This window comes from Schistocerca nitens, chromosome 1 (assembly GCF_023898315.1).
Source record: "Schistocerca nitens isolate TAMUIC-IGC-003100 chromosome 1, iqSchNite1.1, whole genome shotgun sequence".
NCBI classification, from domain to species: Eukaryota; Metazoa; Arthropoda; class Insecta; order Orthoptera; family Acrididae; genus Schistocerca; species Schistocerca nitens.
Genome location: NC_064614.1, coordinates 312,468,838 through 312,492,851, shown reverse-complemented (window position 1 = coordinate 312,492,851; position 24,014 = coordinate 312,468,838). Strand labels below are relative to the sequence as shown.

General features: G+C 41.3%; 1 protein-coding gene across 1 annotated transcript in view; it reads left to right on the top strand.

Moving 5' to 3' along the window:
- The window catches only part of LOC126244741 (discoidin domain-containing receptor tyrosine kinase B-like), a 285,697-nt gene that overhangs the window by 161,347 nt on the left and 100,336 nt on the right, over positions 1-24,014 (top strand). The window contains exon 5 of the mRNA XM_049948267.1: positions 11,503-11,650. Coding sequence (XP_049804224.1) covers positions 11,503-11,650 — 148 coding nt within the window. The remainder of the gene's footprint in view (positions 1-11,502; positions 11,651-24,014) is intronic.

Sequence of the window (24,014 nt, the reverse complement as noted above, 5' to 3'; positions counted from 1 at the left end):
GATGCTTACTATATATACCAGTGACGATTGGAGCAACAGCTCTGTCGTTTTTTTGTGTTTTTTCCATTAGCACAACTCGATGACTCTCCTATGCTGACGAACAACACACTGATGAATGTCACAGCATACAGTCTACTGACTACAAAATTAGTGCAGTTCGTTATTTATTTCGATATCTCGTATTTTACATCGTCAGTAACGAGCCGATTACGTATAATCGTGGTCAGATGTGTCTAGAGGAAAACTGACAGCGCATAACTACAGCAGCTGAAATATTTATTGATGTGGCGGACTAGCGAATATCGGTGAACTGTTATTAAAGCTGCAGAAATGGTTCTTACTCCACACTTCCTGTAATTTGGAGATTTGCTTTGTGCAAAGCGTTCTAGTTGATTCCCAATGTTTCTTGAGATATAAATGCGAACGTAGTTAGAAACAGCTTCAGTTTACTCTACAAACGCTAACACAAGTTTTAAGGGCTCTCATTTTTCTGTTTTTACTTATAAAATCAATGGCCGCTGAATTTGCACGCAGCAAATTCCTTAAATAAGATAATTTTATATTCATGAAATGCACTTGGCTTATTGTTATCAGGAGGTCTTCTGCAGTTAGGCAGCCCTTGCCGCTGGTTTAACTCGCTTTGAAAAAAAAGAAACTAATATAATGTAAAACTGGCAGCAAAATACACCGCCTGATGAAAAATTAAGCACTCAGATGACGTGGTCGGACAACAGTGATATTTCGTACACTAACACAGCGTAGGAGTTTATGTAAATGGTATGATTAGAAGTGCAACATTCTCTGACAAGTAGAACAGCCATCATTGGGCATAAATTTTTTCGAGTGTAGTGTTGTTACCAGACCAGGTATGCTATATAATTGGTGTGAGCAGCGTCTGATATTGAGTGATTGCTTCGAACACGTGTGAGATAGCGTTATCAGCATCTGACAAAGCTTGGAAAAGGGGCCTGATTTTGGGTCTCCATTTGCGCCTGCCAGCCGAGAGTAATTAATGGACTCACTGCAACGTTTTTTGTCATGGTCGGAGACTAGCAGCAGCTGCACCAGAGAATTAGATTGCTACTAACAATGCTGCAAAATTTGCTGCCTTTGGATGATGCTGCGATCGGGACGCATAACAGCTGAAGTATGGTATCGCCTGTGTTCAGCTATGAACCGTGATTCTGCACTACCCCGGATGACAATCGCCGGTGAGTACTGGGAAGAGGTCCCATTCTACAAACGTGTTAGAGAAGCAATACTGTGCTATCCTGGCGTCATGGTCCCGAGAGCCATCGGGTACGACTTCAGGTCACGGCTGGTTCTAATTGAGGGAACTGTGGCAGCACGGACATCCAGCGTCCTCATGTACTACCTCTCAAGTGGTAGTATCGTGGTGCTGTCTGTCAACAGGAGAGGCTCATCCACACATTGCGCGTGCCTCTTTGAACTGTATGTGTGGTACCGAGGTACTCCCGTGACCAATAGGAGATGGATGGCACCAGCTCGGTCGTCAACTCCGGTCCAGTGTCAGTCTCAAGAATATCAACGACCAGTAGTGTGGGCGAGCTTGCCTCAGGAGGCCAGAGGGGGTGCGACTTCATACTGGTTATTGGGTTCAAACAATGGAAAATCCAGGATGTAATGTAACAATACCAGAGAAGGAAAGTTGCTACTCACCATATAGCGGAGATGCTGAGTCGCGATAGGCACAACAACAGCTCTCTGAAACTGCAGACGTGTGTGCAAGTTGCGTTTATGTGTGTGTGTGTGTGTGTGTGTGTGTGTGTGTGTGTGCTTATGTGTATGTATGTATGTATGTATGTCTACTGCTGACAAGGGCCTTAATGGCCGAAAGCTTTAATTGTGTGAATCTTTTTGTTGTGCCTATCGCGACTCGGCATCTCCGCTATATGGTGAGTAGCAACTTTCCTCCTCTGGTATTGATTAATGGGTTCATGTTATCACCGAAGTAATATTACATAACCTCTCAGCCCGTGACGTTCCATTTCGTCGCTCCACTCCCTTCCTGAAACTATTTTTTTTTTTTGTCATGCAATGTATTGAACGAAGCACTTTTGTTTTTAACCTGGTAGTTAACTTTCGACATCCTTTTAATACTATAAAGAAAATAATTCTTAAGATATTTATCCTCGTGAGTATATGTGTGTTACTAAGTAAAATCTTTCACTTATCGCCACCACCTGCCATCAGCCAAATCTGTTGTTTCCATATTCTGAAGGAATAAATATAAATCTCACCTATGTTCGCTTCGACTCCGTTTTTTCAGTAAAGTACACAAACAAAGAAAAGGGACTCAAACTTCTTCGAGCATTACCTGCAAGACAGGAGCTCCAGGACATTCCACGACAGATCCTACCTAAAACTGTAGCTCAGAATACCACTCACATACAAGATGGAAGTAAGCGGCTTGGTGTAAGTCACCATCTACTGTCAGTTGTCTTCTGCTCTTACATGCAGTACGTATTCATACCTGGAAGCGGCAGTCATCAGTACGCGTTGAATTACAGTAGTATTACCATGTCAGATCATAATCGACGAACACTGCCCCGTGTTTTCAAAATGGTGATAACTGCACAGATATAGCTAGCTGGCTTGATCACAAAAACAATGCAATGTGGTCTCATTACTGGACAGACAGCTACTTTAGAAAACTGGAGACAACCAATTTCGGTGGGACCCGTTAGATATCAAGTTTTCTGGATAGTGCTACGATATTGTTTACCTTTTTACCTGACGGAAGTCTCGTAACTGGGCCAAATGTCTCACGAAATAAGCGTCACACGAGAAAACTACAAAGAACGAAACTCGTCTAGCTTGAAGGGGGAAACCAGATGACGCTATGGTTGGCCCGCTAGGTGGCACTACCATAGGTCAAACGGATATCAACTGCGTTTTTTAAAATAGGAACCCCCAATTTTTGTTACATATTCGTGTAGTACGTAAAGAAATATGAATGTTTTAGTTGGACCTCTTTTTTCGCTTTGTGATAGATGGCGCTGTAATAGTCAGAACCGTGGTATCACGTACCATTCCACCAGTGCGGACGGTATTTGCTTCGTGATATATTACCGTGTTAAAATGGACCGTTTACCAGTCGCGGAAAAGGTCGATATCTTGTTGATGTATGGCTATTGCGATCAAAATGCCCAACGGGCGTGTGCTATGAATGCTGCTCGGTATCCTGGACGATATTATCCAAGTCACCATCCCGTTCGCCGAATAGTTACGTATTTAAGGAAACAGGAAGTGTTCAGCCACATGTGAAACGTCAACCACGACATGCACAAATTATGATCCTCAAGTAGGTGTTTCAGCTGCTGTCACGGTTAATCCGCACATCAGTAGCAGACAAATTGCGCGAGAATCGGGAATCTCAAAAACGTCTGTGTTGAGAATGCTACATCAGTTGCACCCGTACTATATTTCTATGCACCAGGAATTGCATGGCGACGACTTTGAACGTCATGTACAGTTCTGCCACTGGGCACAACAGAAATTAAGGGACGATGACAGATTTTTTGCACGCGTTCTATTTAGCGACGAAGCGTCATTCACCAACAGCGGTAACGTAAACCGGCATAATATGCACTATTGAGCAACGGAAAATCCACGATGGCTGAGACAAGTGGAACATTAGCGACCTTGGCGGGTTAATGTATGGTGCGGTATTATGGGAGGTAGGATAATTGGTCCCCATTTTATCGATGGCAATCTAAATGGTGCAATGTATGCTGCTGTTCTACCGATGTTACTACAAGATGTACCATCCAACATGATGGATGTCCGGCACATAGCTCGCGTGCGGTTGTTGCGCTATTGAATAGCATATTTTATGTCAGGTGGATTGGTCGTTGAAGCACCATACCATGGCCCGCACGTTCACCGGATCTGACGTCCCCGGATTTCTTTCTGTGGGGAAAGTTTAAGGATATTTGCTATTGTGATCCACCGACAACGCCTGACAACATGCGTCAGCGCATTGTCATTGCATGTGCGAACATTACGGAAGGCGAACTACTCACTGTTGAGAGGAATGTCGTTACATGTATTGCCAAATGCATTAAGGTTGACGGATATCATTTTGGGCATTTATTGCAGTAATGTGGTATTTACAGGTAATCACGGCAAAAACGGCTCTGAGCACTATGGGACTCAACTGCTGTGGTCATTAGTCCCCTAGAACTTAGAACAACTTAAACCTAACTAACCTAAGGACATCACACACATCCATGACCGAGGCAGGATTCGAACCTGCGACCGTAGCAGTCGCACGGTTCCGGACTGCGCGCCTAGAACCGCAAGACCACCGCGGCCGGCAGGTAATCACGCAGTAACAGCATGCAATCTCAGAAATGATAAGTTCACAAAGGTACATGTATCACATTGGAATAACCGAAATGAAATGTTCAAAGGTATCTACGTTCTGTATTTTAATTTGAAAAAATATACCTGTTACCAACAGGTCGTCTAAAATTGTGAGCCATATGTTTGTGCCTATTACATCGCCATCTATAACAATGCGGAAAAAGTGGTCCTACTAAAGACATTCATATTTCTTTACGTACTACACGAATATGTAATAAAAATGGGGGTTCATATTTTAAAAAACGCAGTTGATATCCGTTTGACCTATGGCAGCGCCATCTAGCGGGCCAACCATAGCGCCATCTGGTTTCGCCCTTCAAGCTAGACAAGTTTCGTTCTTTGTAGTTTTTTCGTTTGCCGCTTATTTCATGAGATATTTGGCCCGGTGACGATCAATGGACCACCCTATATATATAAAATTCCTACTTAAAACTATAGGTAATGTATACTGAAATGCAAAATCGTCACTTTGTCCGCAATCTTACAAGAATCGTTTGCACGACTGTTTCGAAGAGAAATTCTTCTGTGTACTTGAAATAAACGCATTTAGTAATCTTCTACTAGAACTGTCTAGCATCTCCAGTAGTCTTATTTTGTTCGGTGATTCTACGGTTAACAAAATGTAAGTGATTTTGGGGAGTAGTTCTACATGCTTGTTACTATGCTTGTTAATACTCGTATAGTGTGTGCCATGTTCCTTTCCTTGAAAGTTATATCGATAATCAATTGCCTGACGTTGGGCCAGCTCTTTCGCAAAACTTAGAATCTAATAGGCACCAAGAGTAAAGATTTTTCGACAGTTTGTGAGACTAGACTTTTGTTTTTAAATTCGGTGACCAAGATATGCATAAATATAAAGTGCATTGTTTGTACACGGACATAGGGAATTAAAGGAATTCCGGCTAAACGAAACATAGCGTTTAATGTAGCTGCTCCACTGAATTACAGAAAACATCTAAATATGCTTTTAAACATGTCTGTCGGTTAACTGCTTAAAGTTAATATGGAAATATCGATTTTCTTCAAAAAATGATAAATCAGGTAACATTTTTGAATTACAGCTTGACGCAAGAAATAATAACTATAGATCTTGTTTCTTCTCGATTATTGCTTTGGGAGCAGCTAAACAGATACGTCTCTTAAAGAGATCGCAGAATCGTTTTGTTCGGTTACATTAAAATGTACTACGCACTTTAAGCGATCGGCAGAGTGTATATTGGTATTTGAAGAGGATACTGCTGCATTCTACATTCGCAGTAGTCATACAAGCAAATCACTGAATCTCTGGTGAGAGTTATTCCCTACTGTCAGGTCTGTGCTGTCATGTGTGTATGTAGAAAGGGGGGGGGGGGGGACGCTGAGTATGTGTGTGTGTGTGTGTGTGTGTGTGTGTTTGTGTTTGTTTGTATGTGTGTCACTGAGGGAGACAATAATGTTTACTGTTTGTTGTTGTGTGTTATTTTATACGCACACGTCTAATCGCGTATGTTGTTTACCAGAGGTTAGACAGTTATATTGCCGAACCAAGACTATCATTAACGTTAATCATGGCTTTATTACATCGGACTGCTTAGGATCATTTTTAGAGTACCATGTATGCAGTCTTCCGCTTATCATATTAAGCTTCAGTTGACTCAGGAAATACCTAAGCAAACCAGTAAACTACAACTACTACATGAATTTAAACTTACGGCACTGGACTACTGTGCGAACAGATCATATTTCTCTCGTCCAATATTTTCAGACGTACGTTTCACTGAGGTCCGCGTCGGCTCTATATTACAGTTATCACCCTTATTTCATTGTCGCATCATTTCAAGAATTTTAAATGCGTAGTTAGGTGAAAAACATTTACTTAGATGAGTTTTGTATAGGTCTTTTCTCAATTTTTTCTTTGATACTTAGATTGGCATTTTTGTAGAAAATAATTTGCAAGATGTAATTTTATTTGTCTCTATAAAAATAATAGTTCTTCAGCCCTATCACATGCTAGTGAGTTTCTTTTAAAGTTCATTAGTACGTTGTAGCTTACAACACCGACAGCATGACATTTCCTCACCTTTATTCTCTTTCCCCGAGTTCCGTTTATACTACGGAATTATCCCTTCTTGAAGTTATTGAAGACATATAAAACAAACTGAAACACCATAAACCTTTTCCCTCGTTCTGCCATAACATTTTAATATTTAATGTTTTTAATCATCTTAAAGTTGGAAATTAAAAATTGCCTCCACTGGTGCGGATATTGAATCACTGAATGAGTCCATTATGAATTCCTTACTTGAAATTGATAAAGCTAAGTACATTGTTTCCTTTTGAAATGTATGAAAATTATACTTAGGCCAAACCTTATGTTTATTTCCGCAAAAAGAATTTAAATGGTCGAGGGAATAGTTTTAGCTTTTCCATAAACAATGAAAGAAAAACCATTTTGGTACAAATTATTTTATTGTTTCTCGGTGTATTCGCCTGTAAAATTTGAACAATTATTCATGATTCGAATCATATTTGGCAGTACTTTTTTCCGCTCTGATACTGGTGCCTCATAATTGTTTTCTAATGACTAAAAAGTATACTGAGACAACGAAAATCAGTTTACAAGGACTGTTGGCTACACATAAAGAAAGAAACAAGCCACTCGGTGATAATGTAGATCAGTGGATTTTCTCAATATTTTTTGTAAAGGATGTTCGGAGAACAGGGTGAACAGCTTTTAAGTGTATTGCACTGGAGGTTGTGTTGTGAAATAATAGTTAAGAAAAAAACTGTTGCGTTGCGCGATTTCCGAGTTATTTAGCACTGAAGGTAATCTGTCAGGTCACTGCGCGCAAGGATTCAAGAGGCCCGCTAGACGCAGTGTCGCCAAACGTGTTCTTCGTTTAGTTTCCTAAATCCAAACAAGAGAGTGATACAAACCTTGAATTTGTGTTCTGTAGTATAGATCGAACACGAGCTAAAGACTGAGCAGTCTTGAAGCTGTCTTCTATGCTACGATAAAAACTGAAACTAATTGTATTTGGCGGGCAGCTTGAATTTGCGCGAGAAAAGGCCCGATTGGCTAAATTCAATGCTAATTAAATCGCAAAAGCCGCTACGTATCGAATTTTCTTCTTAGCAATTATTTCTCAGGCTATTTCTGACCATCCTGTCTGTTGTTAACGGATTTGTGTAGGCTATACTGTAAAACGTAATGGATACTCGTTGAATTAGTTTTTTAACTTTCGATTTTTTATGAACGACATGATTAGTTTTATCTCGAAGAAAGACCTGAATCCAGTCGCAGATGTGGTACGGTACCCTATAATACTTTCGTCCGCTACTGTTATACCATAACCTTAAAGTTGGAGGCGGTTCATATAATGAAATTATTTTTTATTCAAGCAATTATGGTATAAAGCAACAGAGCAGTGTTACCCTCTGAGAGGAATTTTGTTACGTTGACCGTGCTATACCTAACGGAGGTGGCTTATCGGAAGTGAATGTCAAAATTACGTAAATATTTAAACAGTAACAAACAATATTTTTACCTATCCACACTGTTCAACGGATAAAGAAAACGGTCGCCAGCCTAATTAGGCATAAGAATGAGTAACATTCCTGTTAAAGAAAATAGATGTGAATAACTTTAATGGACAGGCACAGCCTATACTTTATCACCTGCAAGTGCAATGAACTCTGTCACTAGCTGAAATGGTTCAAATGGCTCTGAGCACTATGGGACTTAACATCTACGGTCATCAGCCCCCAGAACTTAGAACTACTTAAACCTAACTAACCTAAGGACACCACACAATACCCAGTCATCACGAGGCAGAGAAAATCCCTGACCCCGCCGGGAATCGAACCCAGGAACCCGGGCGCGGGAAGCGAGAATGCTACCGCACGACCACGAGCTGCGGACTGTCACTAGCTGATGTTGACATTAAAGAAAGTGCTAACAGTTATAGGAGAACAAGGCTATTTGCATAAGGACAACAGAAAATGACATACACTTTTACTTTCAAAGCTTGGTCACACTGAGTAGTTTCAATAATATTAGTATTACAGTGCACTTTAGAATCATAAATTGGACATAGGTTCAATATTATTTTTTCAAACATATTCCTATTTGGCATGAAATATGGATATAGTTCACAGCAAAATTAATTATTAAGCATAGATTAAGTCCCTCACTACTAAACACCTTTCTATTTAGAATGAAAATTAAATGGAATTCACTAACAGATTACTTCTCACTGTCTTTTGAATAAAGAAATTATTGTTTTCATTGATAGTGGTCTTTCTATTAATCGTTATCTAGCATGAGCACAATAGACGAACTGTTGATCCTGTTACACCATTAATATATACTTTTAATACACAAGAGGAACCGAATATTGTACAAAATTTGACTTGAATAGCATGAGTAATTGAAACTTTCTATAATTAAGTAACTTTGTGCCTTTGTACTACTTTCAATGGAGGGGGGTCCTTAATCTTGACCACTATAGCAGAGAAAACTAAACACACTTTCATTATATTAGTGAAACACTTAGCAAGCATGAACATATAACTCTCAACAGTTGTAGTGCTGAACTTTTACTGCACTGAAACGCAAAATTGAGATATTTGTTAGAGCCTTTCAACAAACATTATTAATCTTAGCACACTCTATTATCATATTAATTTTTATATGCTTTCAATAAAGGACGCTCGGTAATCATAGTTCAAACGGAGAGGAACCTGATAGGTGTTGTGATAAGGAAAAAATCAAGGTAGGTACATAAATTCAGTTATACTACCTTGTATTTCAGCACACTAACACATCCAATGAGCTGAACCTTCACTGTATATTACTATCGTTCTTCTGTTCTATTACAGTATTTGCGCAATGTGGTGGCGTGTGCGTGTTGGTAGGTGGATTTGCAGGTAGAATTGCTGTAATATGTCATTCCTTGGTGGAGATGATAGATGCCAATTTCAGAACAGTTCCAGCTCTTTATCCATCCATTCGAGGCATTGGAAAGCGTCAGGAAAAGCCTCTATCGGAACCAGCAAACTACACAGCTTTTACATAGGCAGTTGATAGTTTGTTAGCTCATCCCCGACTGACTCTTTGTTCCACCTTTTCCACCTAGGCCAACCACAATTTGCGCGCGCTACACAGTTCCGTTCCCGAGGGGAGCCACAACACCTTTTACATACAAAATAATTAAGAACCGTAAGTGTAGGTCAGCAGTTTACACAACAGCAACCAAACATTTTAAATAAAGCAGAACATTTGCATATATTGGTAGTTCTACACAAAATTATTTAAATAAAATTATTTAATTTTAAAAATAACCAATAAGGTTATACGACAAAGACAAAACATACACTCCTGGAAATGGAAAAAAGAACACATTGACACCGGTGTGTCAGACCCACCATACTTGCTCCGGACACTGCGAGAGGGCTGTACAAGCAATGATCACACGCACGGCACAGCGGACACACCAGGAACCGCGGTGTTGGCCGTCGAATGGCGCTAGCTGCGCAGCATTTGTGCACCGCCGCCGTCAGTGTCAGCCAGTTTGCCGTGGCATACGGAGCTCCATCGCAGTCTTTAACACTGGTAGCATGCCGCGACAGCGTGGACGTGAACCGTATGTGCAGTTGACGGACTTTGAGCGAGGGCGTATAGTGGGCATGCGGGAGGCCGGGTGGACGTACCGCCGAATTGCTCAACACGTGGGGCGTGAGGTCTCCACAGTACATCGATGTTGTCGCCAGTGGTCGGCGGAAGGTGCACGTGCCCGTCGACCTGGGACCGGACCGCAGCGACGCACGGATGCACGCCAAGACCGTAGGATCCTACGCAGTGCCGTAGGGGACCGCACCGCCACTTCCCAGCAAATTAGGGACACTGTTGCTCCTGGGGTATCGGCGAGGACCATTCGCAACCGTCTACATGAAGCTGGGCTACGGTCCCGCACACCGTTAGGCCGTCTTCCGCTCACGCCCCAACATCGTGCAGCCCGCCTCCAGTGGTGTCGCGACAGGCGTGAATGGAGGGACGAATGGAGACGTGTCGTCTTCAGCGATGAGAGTCGCAACTGTCTTGGTGCCAATGATGGTCGTATGCGTGTTTGGCGCCGTGCAGGTGAGCGCCACAATCAGGACTGCATACGACCGAGGCACACAGGGCCAACACCCGGCATCATGGTGTGGGGAGCGATCTCCTACACTGGCCGTACACCACTGGTGATCGTCGAGGGGACACTGAATAGTGCACGGTACATCCAAACCGTCATCGAACCCATCGTTCTACCATTCCTAGACCGGCAAGGGAACTTGCTGTTCCAACAGGACAATGCACGTCCGCATGTATCCCGTGCCACCCAACGTGCTCTAGAAGGTGTAAGTCAACTACCCTGGCCAGCAAGATCTCCGGATCTGTCCCCCATTGAGCATGTTTGGGACTGGATGAAGAGTCGTCTCACGCGGTCTGCACGTCCAGCACGAACTCTGGTCCAACTGAGGCGGCAGGTGGAAATGGCATGGCAAGCCGTTCCACAGGACTACATCCAGCATCTCTACGATCGTCTCCATGGGAGAATAGCAGCCTGCATTGCTGAGAAAGGTGGATATACACTGTACTAGTGCCGACATTGTGCATGCTCTGTTGCCTGTGTCTATGTGCCTGTGGTTCTGTCAGTGTGATCATGTGATGTATCTGACCCCAGGAATGTGTCAATAAAGTTTCCCCTTCCTGGGACAATGAATTCACGGTGTTCTTATTTCAATTTCCAGGAGTGTATAATTTGCGCATATTGTACATATTACAGTGCTTACACTTCGTACACTCTAAATGACATCAAAGTTTTTAGAAAGAAGGGAGTATACAATTTTGTGTTATCGATTCAATCCAACAACATTTACAGAAACTCAACGATATAACACTAAACAATACAGAACGCAAAATATATCAGTACAGCATTAGAGCTGTGGTGTTACAACCCATTAAGCTCGTAGTTTGCTCGCAGCGTTACAATGAACTTGTTGATGCTCACCAGATATAAGAGCAAGAGCTGTGTCCTGCAGTGGTGCTCGTTTACTTCCTCGACCTGCAGAGGGTGCGCCCCCTGTCCGCAGATCCTGAGCGGGAACAGCGACACGGCCACGGTGGTGACGCAGCGTCTGTTGCCGGCCATCTTCGCCAGCCAGCTGCGGGTGCTGCCCTACAGCGTCCACCGCAGGACCGTCTGTCTGCGCCTCGAGCTGTCCGGCTGTCCTGCCACAGGTGGGTCTACGACTGGCTACAGCCGAGTCCTCAGCATCACGCTTGCTCTGTTGGCTTCAAGTGACGCCACTAGTTAGTCTCCTTCCATGTGCGCTGTAACTGCTTTGAAATTCAGTGTCCATCAATTCTGATTTGTAGGAGCGAGGTAGTATTGTACAACCAGAAGGGCGAAGGTTCTTCAAAGAGTGTGGAGGGAACTCTTTTAGTAGGATTTGGCGCAACCAGATTATGTGGAGAATGCGCTGTGGCTACTAGTAAAGTGGAAGTGGGCTGCGCCGTGTAGTTTCTCCTCTTCTGACAACATCTCACCATACTGCCGTGCAGGAATTGCTATGTGTAACAGGATTAGTGACATGTACCTGCTGACGAACAAAAAATCAATTACGTAACTTTATCTTCTCGAGGTGATAATTAAAACCTTACGTCTACCCTTCCTAAGCACTTCACTTTGTCATAGGGTTTCGTGATTACAGTCTGGCTCCCCTTGTGACGTGTTAAGCCACTAAGGCGAAGTGATTTCAGTGTGTACCAGAACTGCAGACATGCACCTGCAACAAACGAAAAATTACCTAACTTTTATTTATTCAGTTACTGATTGAGCCTTAAAACTGAATTACTACCACTCATAAGAAGCCCCTTAGGGAGAGTGGCGAATGAGCAGACGGCAATGTACGGGACGGCCATCCCAATGTCCAACTGTTGTCATAGTAGGTCGGAGTAGAGATTTCGCCTGAGGAAGAACTGGTAATTATTCAAGCATTGTCGCCAGATTCGAAACAAAAGTACTGTACCATCTTGAAGTTCTTTTAAAGACACTTCGTGCGGACCAAAGAAACTATCGATGATGGTTTTACTTTTAGGGACAAGCATATACGAAATACGTTAAATCTGAAAATCCTTCCCATTAATAACAATTTCTAGAGCTACAACAACATCCGAGGAATCAAATGAAAGCCACTGAGGAATGCTTTCATTTGAAAACAGCTTCTGTACTATGGTCATTCACACAAAGTCTCCACAAGACTAATCCTAGACTACTTTGTTATAAATAATTGTGACACATAATTCAGACATTTCTCGTTACCGCAGTTTAAAAAAAAAATTAATTTTAAAACGGCACACGATACACAAAACTGTTTGTGCCAAGGAAACCAGCAGAGGAAACAGTGTGGAATGAGGTGCTATTTTTACTTGTTATTTTAGTGTGCCGTTCCGTTGCTATAATTATTTGACGTCTTTCACTGATTTTATACAGTAATTTCCACCGTACACATGTGGAGCATCAGCTCGCAACTACCGGTTCTGTTCTCCAACTTCTATGTGAATTCACTAGTTAAATATCGCATGAGGTAGCATTCTGGCAGTTAACATGTGATGTACAAAGAGAACGTTCAAACGGCTAGTGAGATGAAAGTGTAGGCAACACCTCAAGACCTGCACCAAGGTCTAAGGCAGGAATAAGGCGTTTAGCCCTAATTTCGAACCTAGGTTATTTTATATTCACAGTTGGTTTCCAGTTTATTTAAATACTGATGAAAATTTGATCTATTCCTTACGAACAGTTACTATCTGGCTGGGAAGAACGATACATAAACTTTTGTATCAGGGATTAGGTGGACTTTCATCAAATTGGTACGGTGTCAACTCGTAATCGTGAAACTAGTTAATGCAACTACACTTTAAAACCCTTTTGAGTTTGAAATAAATGTGCTAAAACTATAGATTTTTGTCGGCGGAATTATTACAGTATATAAATTTCACCAACGTGCTTTATATTCAGCTGTTGCAATTATTTTAAATTCGGCGAACTATTAGGGTTGTGTGTGGTGGAAGCTAAGACGGAGAAGAAGCCAATGTTTCTGTTTCGGGCCACAGATGTTCCAGAGACCTATTGAATCAAAGTGTGTAAAAAAACAGACAACTGCGTGGCCAGATACAGGTGGTTAATAACATACAACGGGGTATCCAAACTCAAAGTGAAAACTTTGTCTTTATCGAACTGTTATCTTCCAATTCCGAATACTTAAGAATCATTTAATTGTGTTACGAGGAATAGAATGTCGTGTATTAGACAGTATTGGTTTCACATCGACGTTTTAGAGTTATTTGACGCTGACAGATACGTTTAAACCACCATTCACAGGCTGCTGAGTATTGAAGATACCAAGTCGAATTAACTGTACACGAATAATTGTAAGTTACATTTGCGGAAAATAATCAGATTAGCATTCCAGTGCCTGAAAAACCATGACATCGGAAATGGGCATTTTGTTCCGGTGTAGTTACTCTCAGATCAGACTAACTACTAATACTAGTGGGTAAAACGTCTTGGACATCAATAGCTCCTTCTTCGTTACAAAAGACAGTACCTGAAAACAAGCCTGGTCTTGAAGTTCCCAGAGTGCGGCTACACTTCACTACACTTGCATCACAATCATCATCAGTGTTCCGCCAAAAGGCAGGTATTCACGTGGTAGATCTCCAGGCTGTCCGGTCTTCTGCCATCTTCTTCAGGTCTGCATAATTTCTTCTTCCCTTTGTGTCGTCTATCATCTTCTCCCACAAACTAATGCTACAAAGCATCTGCTAGAAAGCACTCCCTTCTCAATGAATGTTCCAACCAGTTCTTTTTCCTTTCTCTTATAACCTTCAGCAGACATCTTCTCTCACCAACCGTTTCCAATGCTCTTTCGTTACTCACTCTATCTATCCAGCTTATTCTCTCCATTCTCCTCCACGTCCACATCTCAAATGGTTCTAACATTTTTTCATCCTATCGTCTTAGCGTCCATGTTTCTGCCCAATATGGTGCCACACTCCAGACAAAACATTTGCCAAGCCTTTTTGTTAGACTTTTATCTAATTTGCCACATAATAGTCTCCTATTTCTGTTGAATGCCTCCTTCGCTACGGCAGTTCGAGTTTTCACTTCCTGGTGACATTTCAAGTCTTCAGTTATTGTGCTTCCAAGATATTTAAATGCACTTACTTGGCTAATGGTAGATTGCCCCATTTTAATATTGGACAGTCTGCATCTTGTACCGATGACCATACTCTTTGTTTTTGCTGTGTTTATTTGTATCCCATATTCCACACAAGCTTCATTCAGATCCTTCATCATGATTGTAAAAGGTGGGAAAAGAGGAATATGTGTTGGTGGAAAGAGAATAGAATGTATAAAATTTGCTGATGACATGGTATTAGTGGCAGAAAGTGAGCGGACTGTGAATAACATGCTGAAAAATCTGCATCACATTGCCTGTATCAGATATTTGTGTCATCATAAAGTGACAGTTCACGTCGAAACGAAAGATGTAAATGTGCCAACGGCATCATTATTTGAAGAGTACTTCCTTCATCTGTACTTCTAAATACTACAGAGCTACACACTTCATATTCGAGAAAAATGTGGCAGTATAATAACTGTAGCGTCTATTTCAGGCGTATGGTGTAAAGATAACCGATATGCAGGTATCGGCTTTCTAAAAAGAATTGAATAATATGGCAAAATCACTCGACAAAAACCCACCATTTAACTACAAAACTATTACAGTTACACGAAGGTAATCTTTAAGTCAAACATGTCAACCACCAGCACAACAGTATCCAATATGGTACTTGGACTAGAAAGTAAAAATACTGTTTAGGTTAATGGTCACAAAAAAATTAAGACATCCTAGTTTATAGATGGAGTCATGTTGTAGTAGGAACAAAAGCATAAATTGATCACAATTCGTTAAGAAATGAATCCTACCGGTCTATAGTACACATTTAATAAAACCAGTACTTCATGACGACATTAACAAACTCATTAAAACCACTCGTTTAAGCAATAAGTATTAGATAATTATATTTACGAATCCTACTATAACATAACGTGTGCTAAACAACGAATGTCTACAGCAATATCAGAAAAATCTTATGTTTGGTACATTTAATACAAGAAGTGCATCCATCATGACGAAAATGCTATTCATTTTCGTCTTTACGAACACCGACAGTCAATCGTTCATGGGTTCCAGATATTTACATCCATGAAATATTTTTTAGACAGAAGATCAACCTTGCATGACGGAAGCCTCAGAGTGCAGCCGTACAATAGCACTCGTCGACCGAACTTGTATTTCTATAGCTTACTTTCTTTCCTCTTTTTCTTTTGGAAACACATTTCTTTATTTATGACAATTATTCCTTCAATGATGTATTTGTACATTTTTTCTTCAGTGTTATTACGATATATTAACATAGCAACCAATTTCACGTCATGCTGCCGACGAAGGAAATGTACTGGATTTGCGTAAGAATGGTAATCCGGACACCATGTCAGTGAAAACATTGCAGCGATCACGGACTATTCAACGATGCATCGGAGTTTGTCTCACGTAGTATATTTTATAACGTGTGAAAGTTTTCAAATGGACAAAAGGTGAAGTCATGAAGTTTCCGATGAAGAGTTATCTGTCATGTTTATGCTAAGTGTTTTACACTGTGCAAGATATGTAAAATGTAACGCTAAAGCCAGTTTTGCGAATTTGACATGCCATACATGGCAAGAAAGTATAACAGCACTCACTGATTCCGAAATCGGACCACAGTACTCTCCGAAAGACGTGTATAATGTTACACGTCTTATTCAAACCATAATTTACCATATCAAAAACGACAGTTATATAACTGAACTTATAACGGGAGAACTGTTATCCACAATACTTCATAAAGGGGTTTATTGTGAGGAAAAATTCATACACACACAGTGAATTAAATAACTTAATTATGTGCGTCAGAGAAGGTAAACTTACAAATATTAAACTTATACAAGTGATCCAGATGTAGTGTTCAACGAAACATTTGTGACTTTCGATAAAAAATTATATTGCTTACACGAATCCAGAAAAATCGTTAATTAGCTTAAAGGCAGACATCTCAAAAGATAAAGACATTCTCTAACTGCAAAACCGTAGTAGAACTAATGCAGGAGGCTTATTACACTATGACCATGCCGTTCTCTATGAATTAACTGAAAAGTGCCACAAAGCGATAGTGAACTTTATACATGTACTATATTCCAACTGTAAGCTAAAAGGAAGTCAAGAAAATGTCGGCAGAGAAACATTGTTTCCGTTGACAGCTGGATATAAATCATTTCAATTGCAATCTCTCCAGTCTTTTGACGCTTCACATAATGATTTCTATCATTTTCTGTGGCTGACTGTGAAAATCAAGGCGTACTTTTTTCAGATCAGTATACGTGTGAAATAATTCGACGCGCCATGCTGATCATTCCAACAGTTTTAGGCTATTGTGGAAACGTAGGCGTAAGTATCTGTATGCCGAAGGAGAGAGAGATAGGAAGAATTTTGATATGTTTTTCCTTAACTGATACCACCAACATGCTGCGTCTAATACACACATTTCCCTTTTAATCAATTTTACGTCACTTAAGGTACTATCCTGTAAACTATAGCACATTTCAAATAATATGATGGTTTCTTTGCTGCAGCTACCCGCATGAGAGTTGGTATTATCATATTGTGGGAAATCATTTTGTGTTCATATAGCTGGCGTAGGAGCGGAGTCTTCTCCGACTAGTAATCAAAACATCAAGGTTCCGGGGTTCAAGTCCAGCTATTGCTTAAATTCTGAATAAAAATCATCAGCAAAGGCGGGCGAAGATATCCGGCTTAGGAAGTAGCGCTTGTTCTGCCAACGGCCTTGTCAACGATGTCTCGTCCTTGTAATCGGAAATTGTTCCTAAAAGGCGGAAAGATTAGCAACTTTCAATGTATGAAGATGCAGAAATCAATTTAAACCAATGGATTAAAGACACGTAAAGTGTAATCTTCCCGTTGGCAAAAGTTTCCGGACTAGTACCCCGTTCGGATTACCGGGAGGGGACTGTCGAGGGGGAGGTGACCAGGCGAGAAAGATGGAATAGCCAAGGGTGCATGGAGTGCCAGAAGTTTGAACTTAGTAGAAAAACTACAAAATCTGAAAAGAGAAATGCTAAGGCTCAATCTAGATATAGTGGAGATCGGTGAAGTAAAATGTAAAGAAGATACAGTTTCTGTTCAGACGAATATAGGGTGATACCAATAGCAGCAGAAAACGGTATAACGCGACGAAGATACATTACGAATAGGAAAGTAGGGCGGAGAGTGAGCTACTGTGAACCATTCTGCGGTAGGATTATTCTCATTAGATTCGAAAGCAGACCGACACCGACAACGGTAGATCAGATACAGGCAGACCGACACCGACAACGGTAGTTCAGATACAGACCCCTACATTTCAACGACGCGAGTAGAACATGAAGAGATGGAGTGAATATATGAGGATACTGAACGGGTACCACAGTATGTAAAGGGGGATGAAAATCTGTAAACATGGAGGACTGGAATGCGATTACAGAGTAAAGAATAGAACGAAGTGTTACAGGAATATGTCTAATATAATTGTCACTAAGAACAAGATAGAGACAAGACTAATTGTGTTCTGCAATAAATTTCAGATTTTACTACCGAATCCCGTGTTGGAGAATCAGAAGAGGAGGAGGAATAATCACAAAATATCCGGAGACGCGGAATGATTCCAGCTGGATTACAACTTTGTCAGACAGATATTCCGAAATCAGATACTGTAAGGTGTAACTGGGTGCAATTGTAGACTCAGATAGCAGTTTAGTAATGATGAAGAGTAGACTGAAGCTTAAGAGAGTCATCAGATAGAAACAGTGTGAGAGGAAGGGGGATAATGAAGTGGTGAGGAATGATGAGACTAGTTTGAAGTTTGATAAAGAGGTGAATACTAGAGTAGGGAGTTCTGTTGAAGAAATGCTTCTCATCGACGAAAGGAGGAAGTACAAAAAAGTGCAGGGAAGACAGGAATACAGCAACACGAACACCTTTTTAACAAAATAAATGGGTATTACATGGCAATCAAGGTAAAATGGCTGCAGGAAACGGGACTGCCTCAGCATATACTGAAGTCAAAACAAGCTTCGGTGCAATTAATAGCAAGGGTAGTGACAGTAAGACTACAGTGGGAAGTCAACTGTTTAACGAAGAAGAGAGAGCGAACAGGGGGAAAGAGTAAGTTGACAGTCTCTATGACGCGGAGGACGTGATAAGAGAGGAAACTATAGTCGACATAGAATACTAGACGATATTGCAGTTAGAATCTGAAGGAACTCTGGAAGACTTGAGATCACGCACAACAGAATGGATGGATACAATTCACCCGGAATTTCTAAAATCATTAGGGGAAGTGGCTACTACACTTCCAATTTGGTGCGTAGAATGTATGAGACTGGCAACGTACCATCGGACTTCAGGAAAAATATCAACTCACTCGATTCCGAAGGTAGCAAGGGCTGATAAATGCGAGAACTATAGCACAATCAGCTTAACAGCTCATGCGTCCAGATACTGATAAGAATAATATAGGGGAAGGCGGGGCAAGACGGGGAGGTGGGGTAAGACGGGGAAGGGCTATAAGCTACAGTTAGAGTGCTGCCATCTGTGAATAGCTACGTCAACATCAACAGTACACAGGTCTCAGTGTGTTGACATTGCCGAAATTTAGTTTCACTGCGGTTTCTATGAGCTTTGCAAGGTACGTACAATTGTTATGCTGATTTGCAATGTTTTACACCCTTAGAGGTCCTAAAACATGTGTTTCGTGAACATTTGTCCAGACTGTATATATAGCACTGAATAGTACGTCTTATTAACAGTAAACTGCTGTGTCAGTAGTCAATGTTCACTACATAGTGTTCATGTAGGCGTAACATAACCTGACAGAATGGTAGGGGGCAAGACGGGGTGGGGCAAGATGGGGAGCTTGCCCTACTTGCCCCTACTATTTGTCCAACCATTACATTCTTATCGTCTCATGTGTTTACCTCGCTGCGGGTTTTGAACACGTACATTATACGTTGAATATAATTGTAAATAGAAAGGCATTCGTTATTCCAACGTTTCCTAACTAGTTACAAAGCATGCGTTAGGCTATATGGTGAATATAAATACAAAAACCGTGCAAAGTCAATATTATTGCTATGCTTTAACGACTGACTATTGGAAATATTTTATTTACTATATAATATAGATTACCAGGAATGATCCGACTCAGTAGTACGTTCCACGTGTTTTATTTCAGATGGTTCGCAAGTATCGGCGACAAACGTCTAGACAAGATCGGTCATTGGAGTCAATGTAAGGCGCTGTAAATGCTGTTATAGAAGGTCATATGGGTTCTTTCAGGGCTGCTCGACAGTTCAACGTGCCACAGAAATCTGAGTTTCAGCGTCGGGGTGCCCAAGATACTTGTGCAGGGACAGAAAGTGATGATGACGAGGCTGTCCACACTTGTGTACTACGTGAATGTAAGAGGCCTAAATAAAACGTAATACCTGATTCTACAATTCGCAGAACCATGTTTAGAAACCCTATCGTCACATGATTTCGTTATTCCAGTCCTCATTTAAGCTTTAGAGATGAATTCATGCTAGTTCCCCATCTTACCCGGCATATGGGGCAAGACGGGGAATTGGTAGTTTATCTTTCAAATAGAGATATTTCTAACTAAATGTAACACGTTTGCAGGTTTCTTTGCATGCTATTGTAATTCAATGGTTCAGTAAACAAATGATAATCAAACGTACTTCAATTTATTTTTGTCCCTCTTGTAAGGGTTTAAAGTTAGCTTCCCTATCTTGCCCCGCCTTCCCCTAGTACCACATGTAAAAGAAAATCGTGGGGATCTCTTTTATGACGATTAGTTTTGTTTTAGGGAAGGTAAAGGCACCGGAGAAGCATTTGTGACATTATGCTTGATAATCACAACAAGGCAGAAGGAATATCAAGACACGGTCGTATGATTTGTCGTTTTAGAAAAAGCATTCGACAGCATGAAATGGTGCAAAATGTTCTAAAAATATGAGAAAAATAGGAGTAGGCTATGTGGAAACACAGAGTATGTGCAAGTACCAAGTGAGAACAATAAGCCTGGAAGAGCAAGATTGAAGTGCTCGGATCCAAATCGGTGTGAGGCAATGATGCGATCTGTTACCTCTACTTTTCAATACGTATATCGATGAAACAATGATGGAATAAAAAGGGGGTTGAAGAATGGAATTAAAATTCATGGTGAAAGGCTATCAGTTATTAAATTCCCTGATTACACCGATAGCCTCAATTTATTTATTTAATCGTAGGGCTAGGGCCCCCCCGTCGGGCAGACCGTTCGCCTTGTGCTGGACTTTCAATTTGACGCCCCTTCAGCTACCTGCAGTCGATGAAGATGATGGGATGATGATGAGGACAGCACAACACCCAGTCCCTGGGCGAAGAAAATTCCCCGACACAGCCGGGAATCGAACCCGGGCCCAGAGGATTGACAATCAGTCACGCTGAACATTCAGCTGCCGGGGGCGGACGATATCCTCAGTTAGAGGGAAGAATAATCACAGGATCTGTTGAAAGCTATGCACAGTCTGTTGAGTACAGAGTAAAACGGCAGAAGAATAAAGTAATGAGAAGTAGCAGAAATGAGGATAATGAGAAGCCTATCAAAATTTCTGATCACGAAGAGGCGAAGTTAAAGAATTCTTTTAAAGCAGCGTATCCCATGACCGACATATCAAGAGGACACAAAAAGCGGACTAGAACAAGAAAAGAAGGTATTCTCGGTCACGAGAGGTCTACTGGTATCAAAGTCTTAATGTGAGGAAGGAATTTCTGAGAATATACGTTTGAAGGTTGTAAGGTAGATAATTGACGCGTTTGAGATGTGGTGATACTGAAGAAGGTTGGAAATTAGGCGGCCTTATAAGATAAGGGATGAAGAAGTTCTCCACAGAATCGTCGAAGTAAGGAATTTTCGAAAAATAACAGGATGGTAGAGCATGTGTTAAGACACAAGGGAATAACCTCCATCGTGTTAGTGGGAGCTGTAGAGGTTCAAAATGTAAAGGAAGGCAGAGATTTCAATAAACCCGACAAATAACTCAGGACGTAGGACGGGTCACATCAGACCAGTAGAAAACTGATGACTGAAAAAACGTATGTTGTAGGATTCTTATATTGCTTCCATGTAAGTTTTGTAGCGATATGATCGACGATACTGTATTTGTGCAGTGTGGTATCATCACGAAGAGGAATTTCAATCATACTCTGCAGAGATACTCGTTGTGCATATAGTGACATATATTATACACATAGACAAATCCTTCTTTGGGAATGAATGTGTCGCTTACAGTATATATGTAATCCATGGTTACAGTAATGAGAGTGAGAAAATAATTTTATTTCCACTAGTGAATTTTGATTCCATGGCGGTGACTAACACCTTGGTTTCATTTCGAAGCGTTACGGCATTTGTGTATTAAATTTATTTGCACACTGAGGTGACAAAAGTCATGGAGTAGCGATGTGCGCATAAACAGGTGGCAGTAGCAAAGAGTACACAAGGTATCAGGGCAGTGCATTGGTGCAGCTATCATCTGTACTCAGGTCATTCATGTGAAAAGGTTTTCGAAGTGATTATGGCCACACGATGGGAGTTAATAGACTTTGAACGCGAAATGATACAGACGCGTCTTTACGGAATTCAATATTCAGCGAGTCAAGAGTGTGCCGACAATATGAAGTTTCTGGCATTACCTCTCACCACGCACAACGCAGGGGTCAACGGCCTTCATTTGACGAGCGAGAGCAGCAGCGTTTGCGTAGAATTGTCAGTGCTAACAGACGAGAAACACTGGGTGGAATAACCGCAGAAATCAATGTGGGACGTACGACGAACGTGTCCCTTAGGACAGTGCGTCGAAATTTGGTGTTAATGGACAATGGCAACAGACGACTGACGCGAGTGGTTTGGCTAACGGCACAACATCACCTGCAGCGCCTCCCCTGGGCTCGTGAACATAAATCGGTTGCACCCTAGACTATTGGAGAACCGTGGCCTGGTGAGATGAGTCCCGATTTCAGTTGGTAAGAGCTCATGGTGGAGTTCGAGTGTCTTGCAGATCCCACGAAGACATGGACCCAAATTGTCTACAACACACTGTGCTGCTGACGGCTCCATAGTGGTTTGGGTTGTGTTTAAGTGGAATGGACTGGGTCAAACTGAACCGATTATTGACTGGAAATGCTTATATTCAGCTACTTGACGACCATTTGCAGCCATTCAGGGACTTCGTGTTCCCAAGCGACGATGGAATTTTTACGGCTGACAATGCGCGGTGTCACCGGACCACAGTTGTTCGCAATTGGTTTGAAAACATTCTTGACATTTCGAGCAAATGATTCCAACGCACTGATCATCCAACGTGAATGCCATCAAACATTTATGAGTCATAATCTTGAGGTCAGTTAGAGGCAGCATGGTTCAGTATTTCCACAGGGGACTTCCTACGACTTGTTGTGTCTCTACCACGTCGAGCTGGTGCTTTACGCTGTGCGAAAGAAGCTCCTACACGAAATTAAGTGGCATCCCATGACTTTTGTCACCTCAGTTTATGTCATTCACACATTTTAGAGTTGATAATGTTTTAAAGCATTTGTAGACTTAGAGAAAGCGTTTGACAATGTTGACTGGAATACTCTCTTTCCAATTCCGAAGGTGGCAGGGCTAAAATACAGGGAGCGAAAGGCTATTTACAATTTGTAGAGAAACCAGATAGCAATTATAAGAGTCCAGGGCCATGAAAGGGAAGCAGTGGTTGGGAAGCGAGTGAGACATGGTTGTAGCCTATCCCCGATGTTATTCAATCTGTATATTGAGCAAGCAGTAAAGGAAACAAAAGAAAAATTCGGAGTAGGAATTAAAATCCATGGAGAAGAAATAAAAACATTGAGGTTCGCCGATGACATTGTAATTCTGTCAGAGACATCAAAGGACCTGCAAGAGCAGCTGAACGGAATGGTTAGTGTCTTGAAAGGAGGATATAAGATGAACATCAACAAAAGCAAAACGAGGATAATGGAATGTAGTCGAATTAAGTCGGGTGATGCTGAGGGAATTGCATTAGGAAATCAGACACTTAAGTAGTAAAGGATTTTTGCTATTTGGGGAGCAAAATAACTGATGATGGTCGAAGTAGAGAGGATATAAAATGTAGACTAGCATTGGCAAGGAAAGCGTTTCTGAAGAAGAGAAATTTGTCAACATCGATTATTGATTTAAGTGTCAGGAAGTCGTTTCTGAAAGTATTTTAATGGAGTGTAGCCATGTATGGAAGTGAAACATGGACGATAAATAGTTTGGACAAGAAGAGAAGAGAAGCTTTCGAAATGTGGTGCTACAGAAGAATGCTGAAGATTAGATGGGTAGGTCACATAACTAATAAGGAGGTATTGAATAG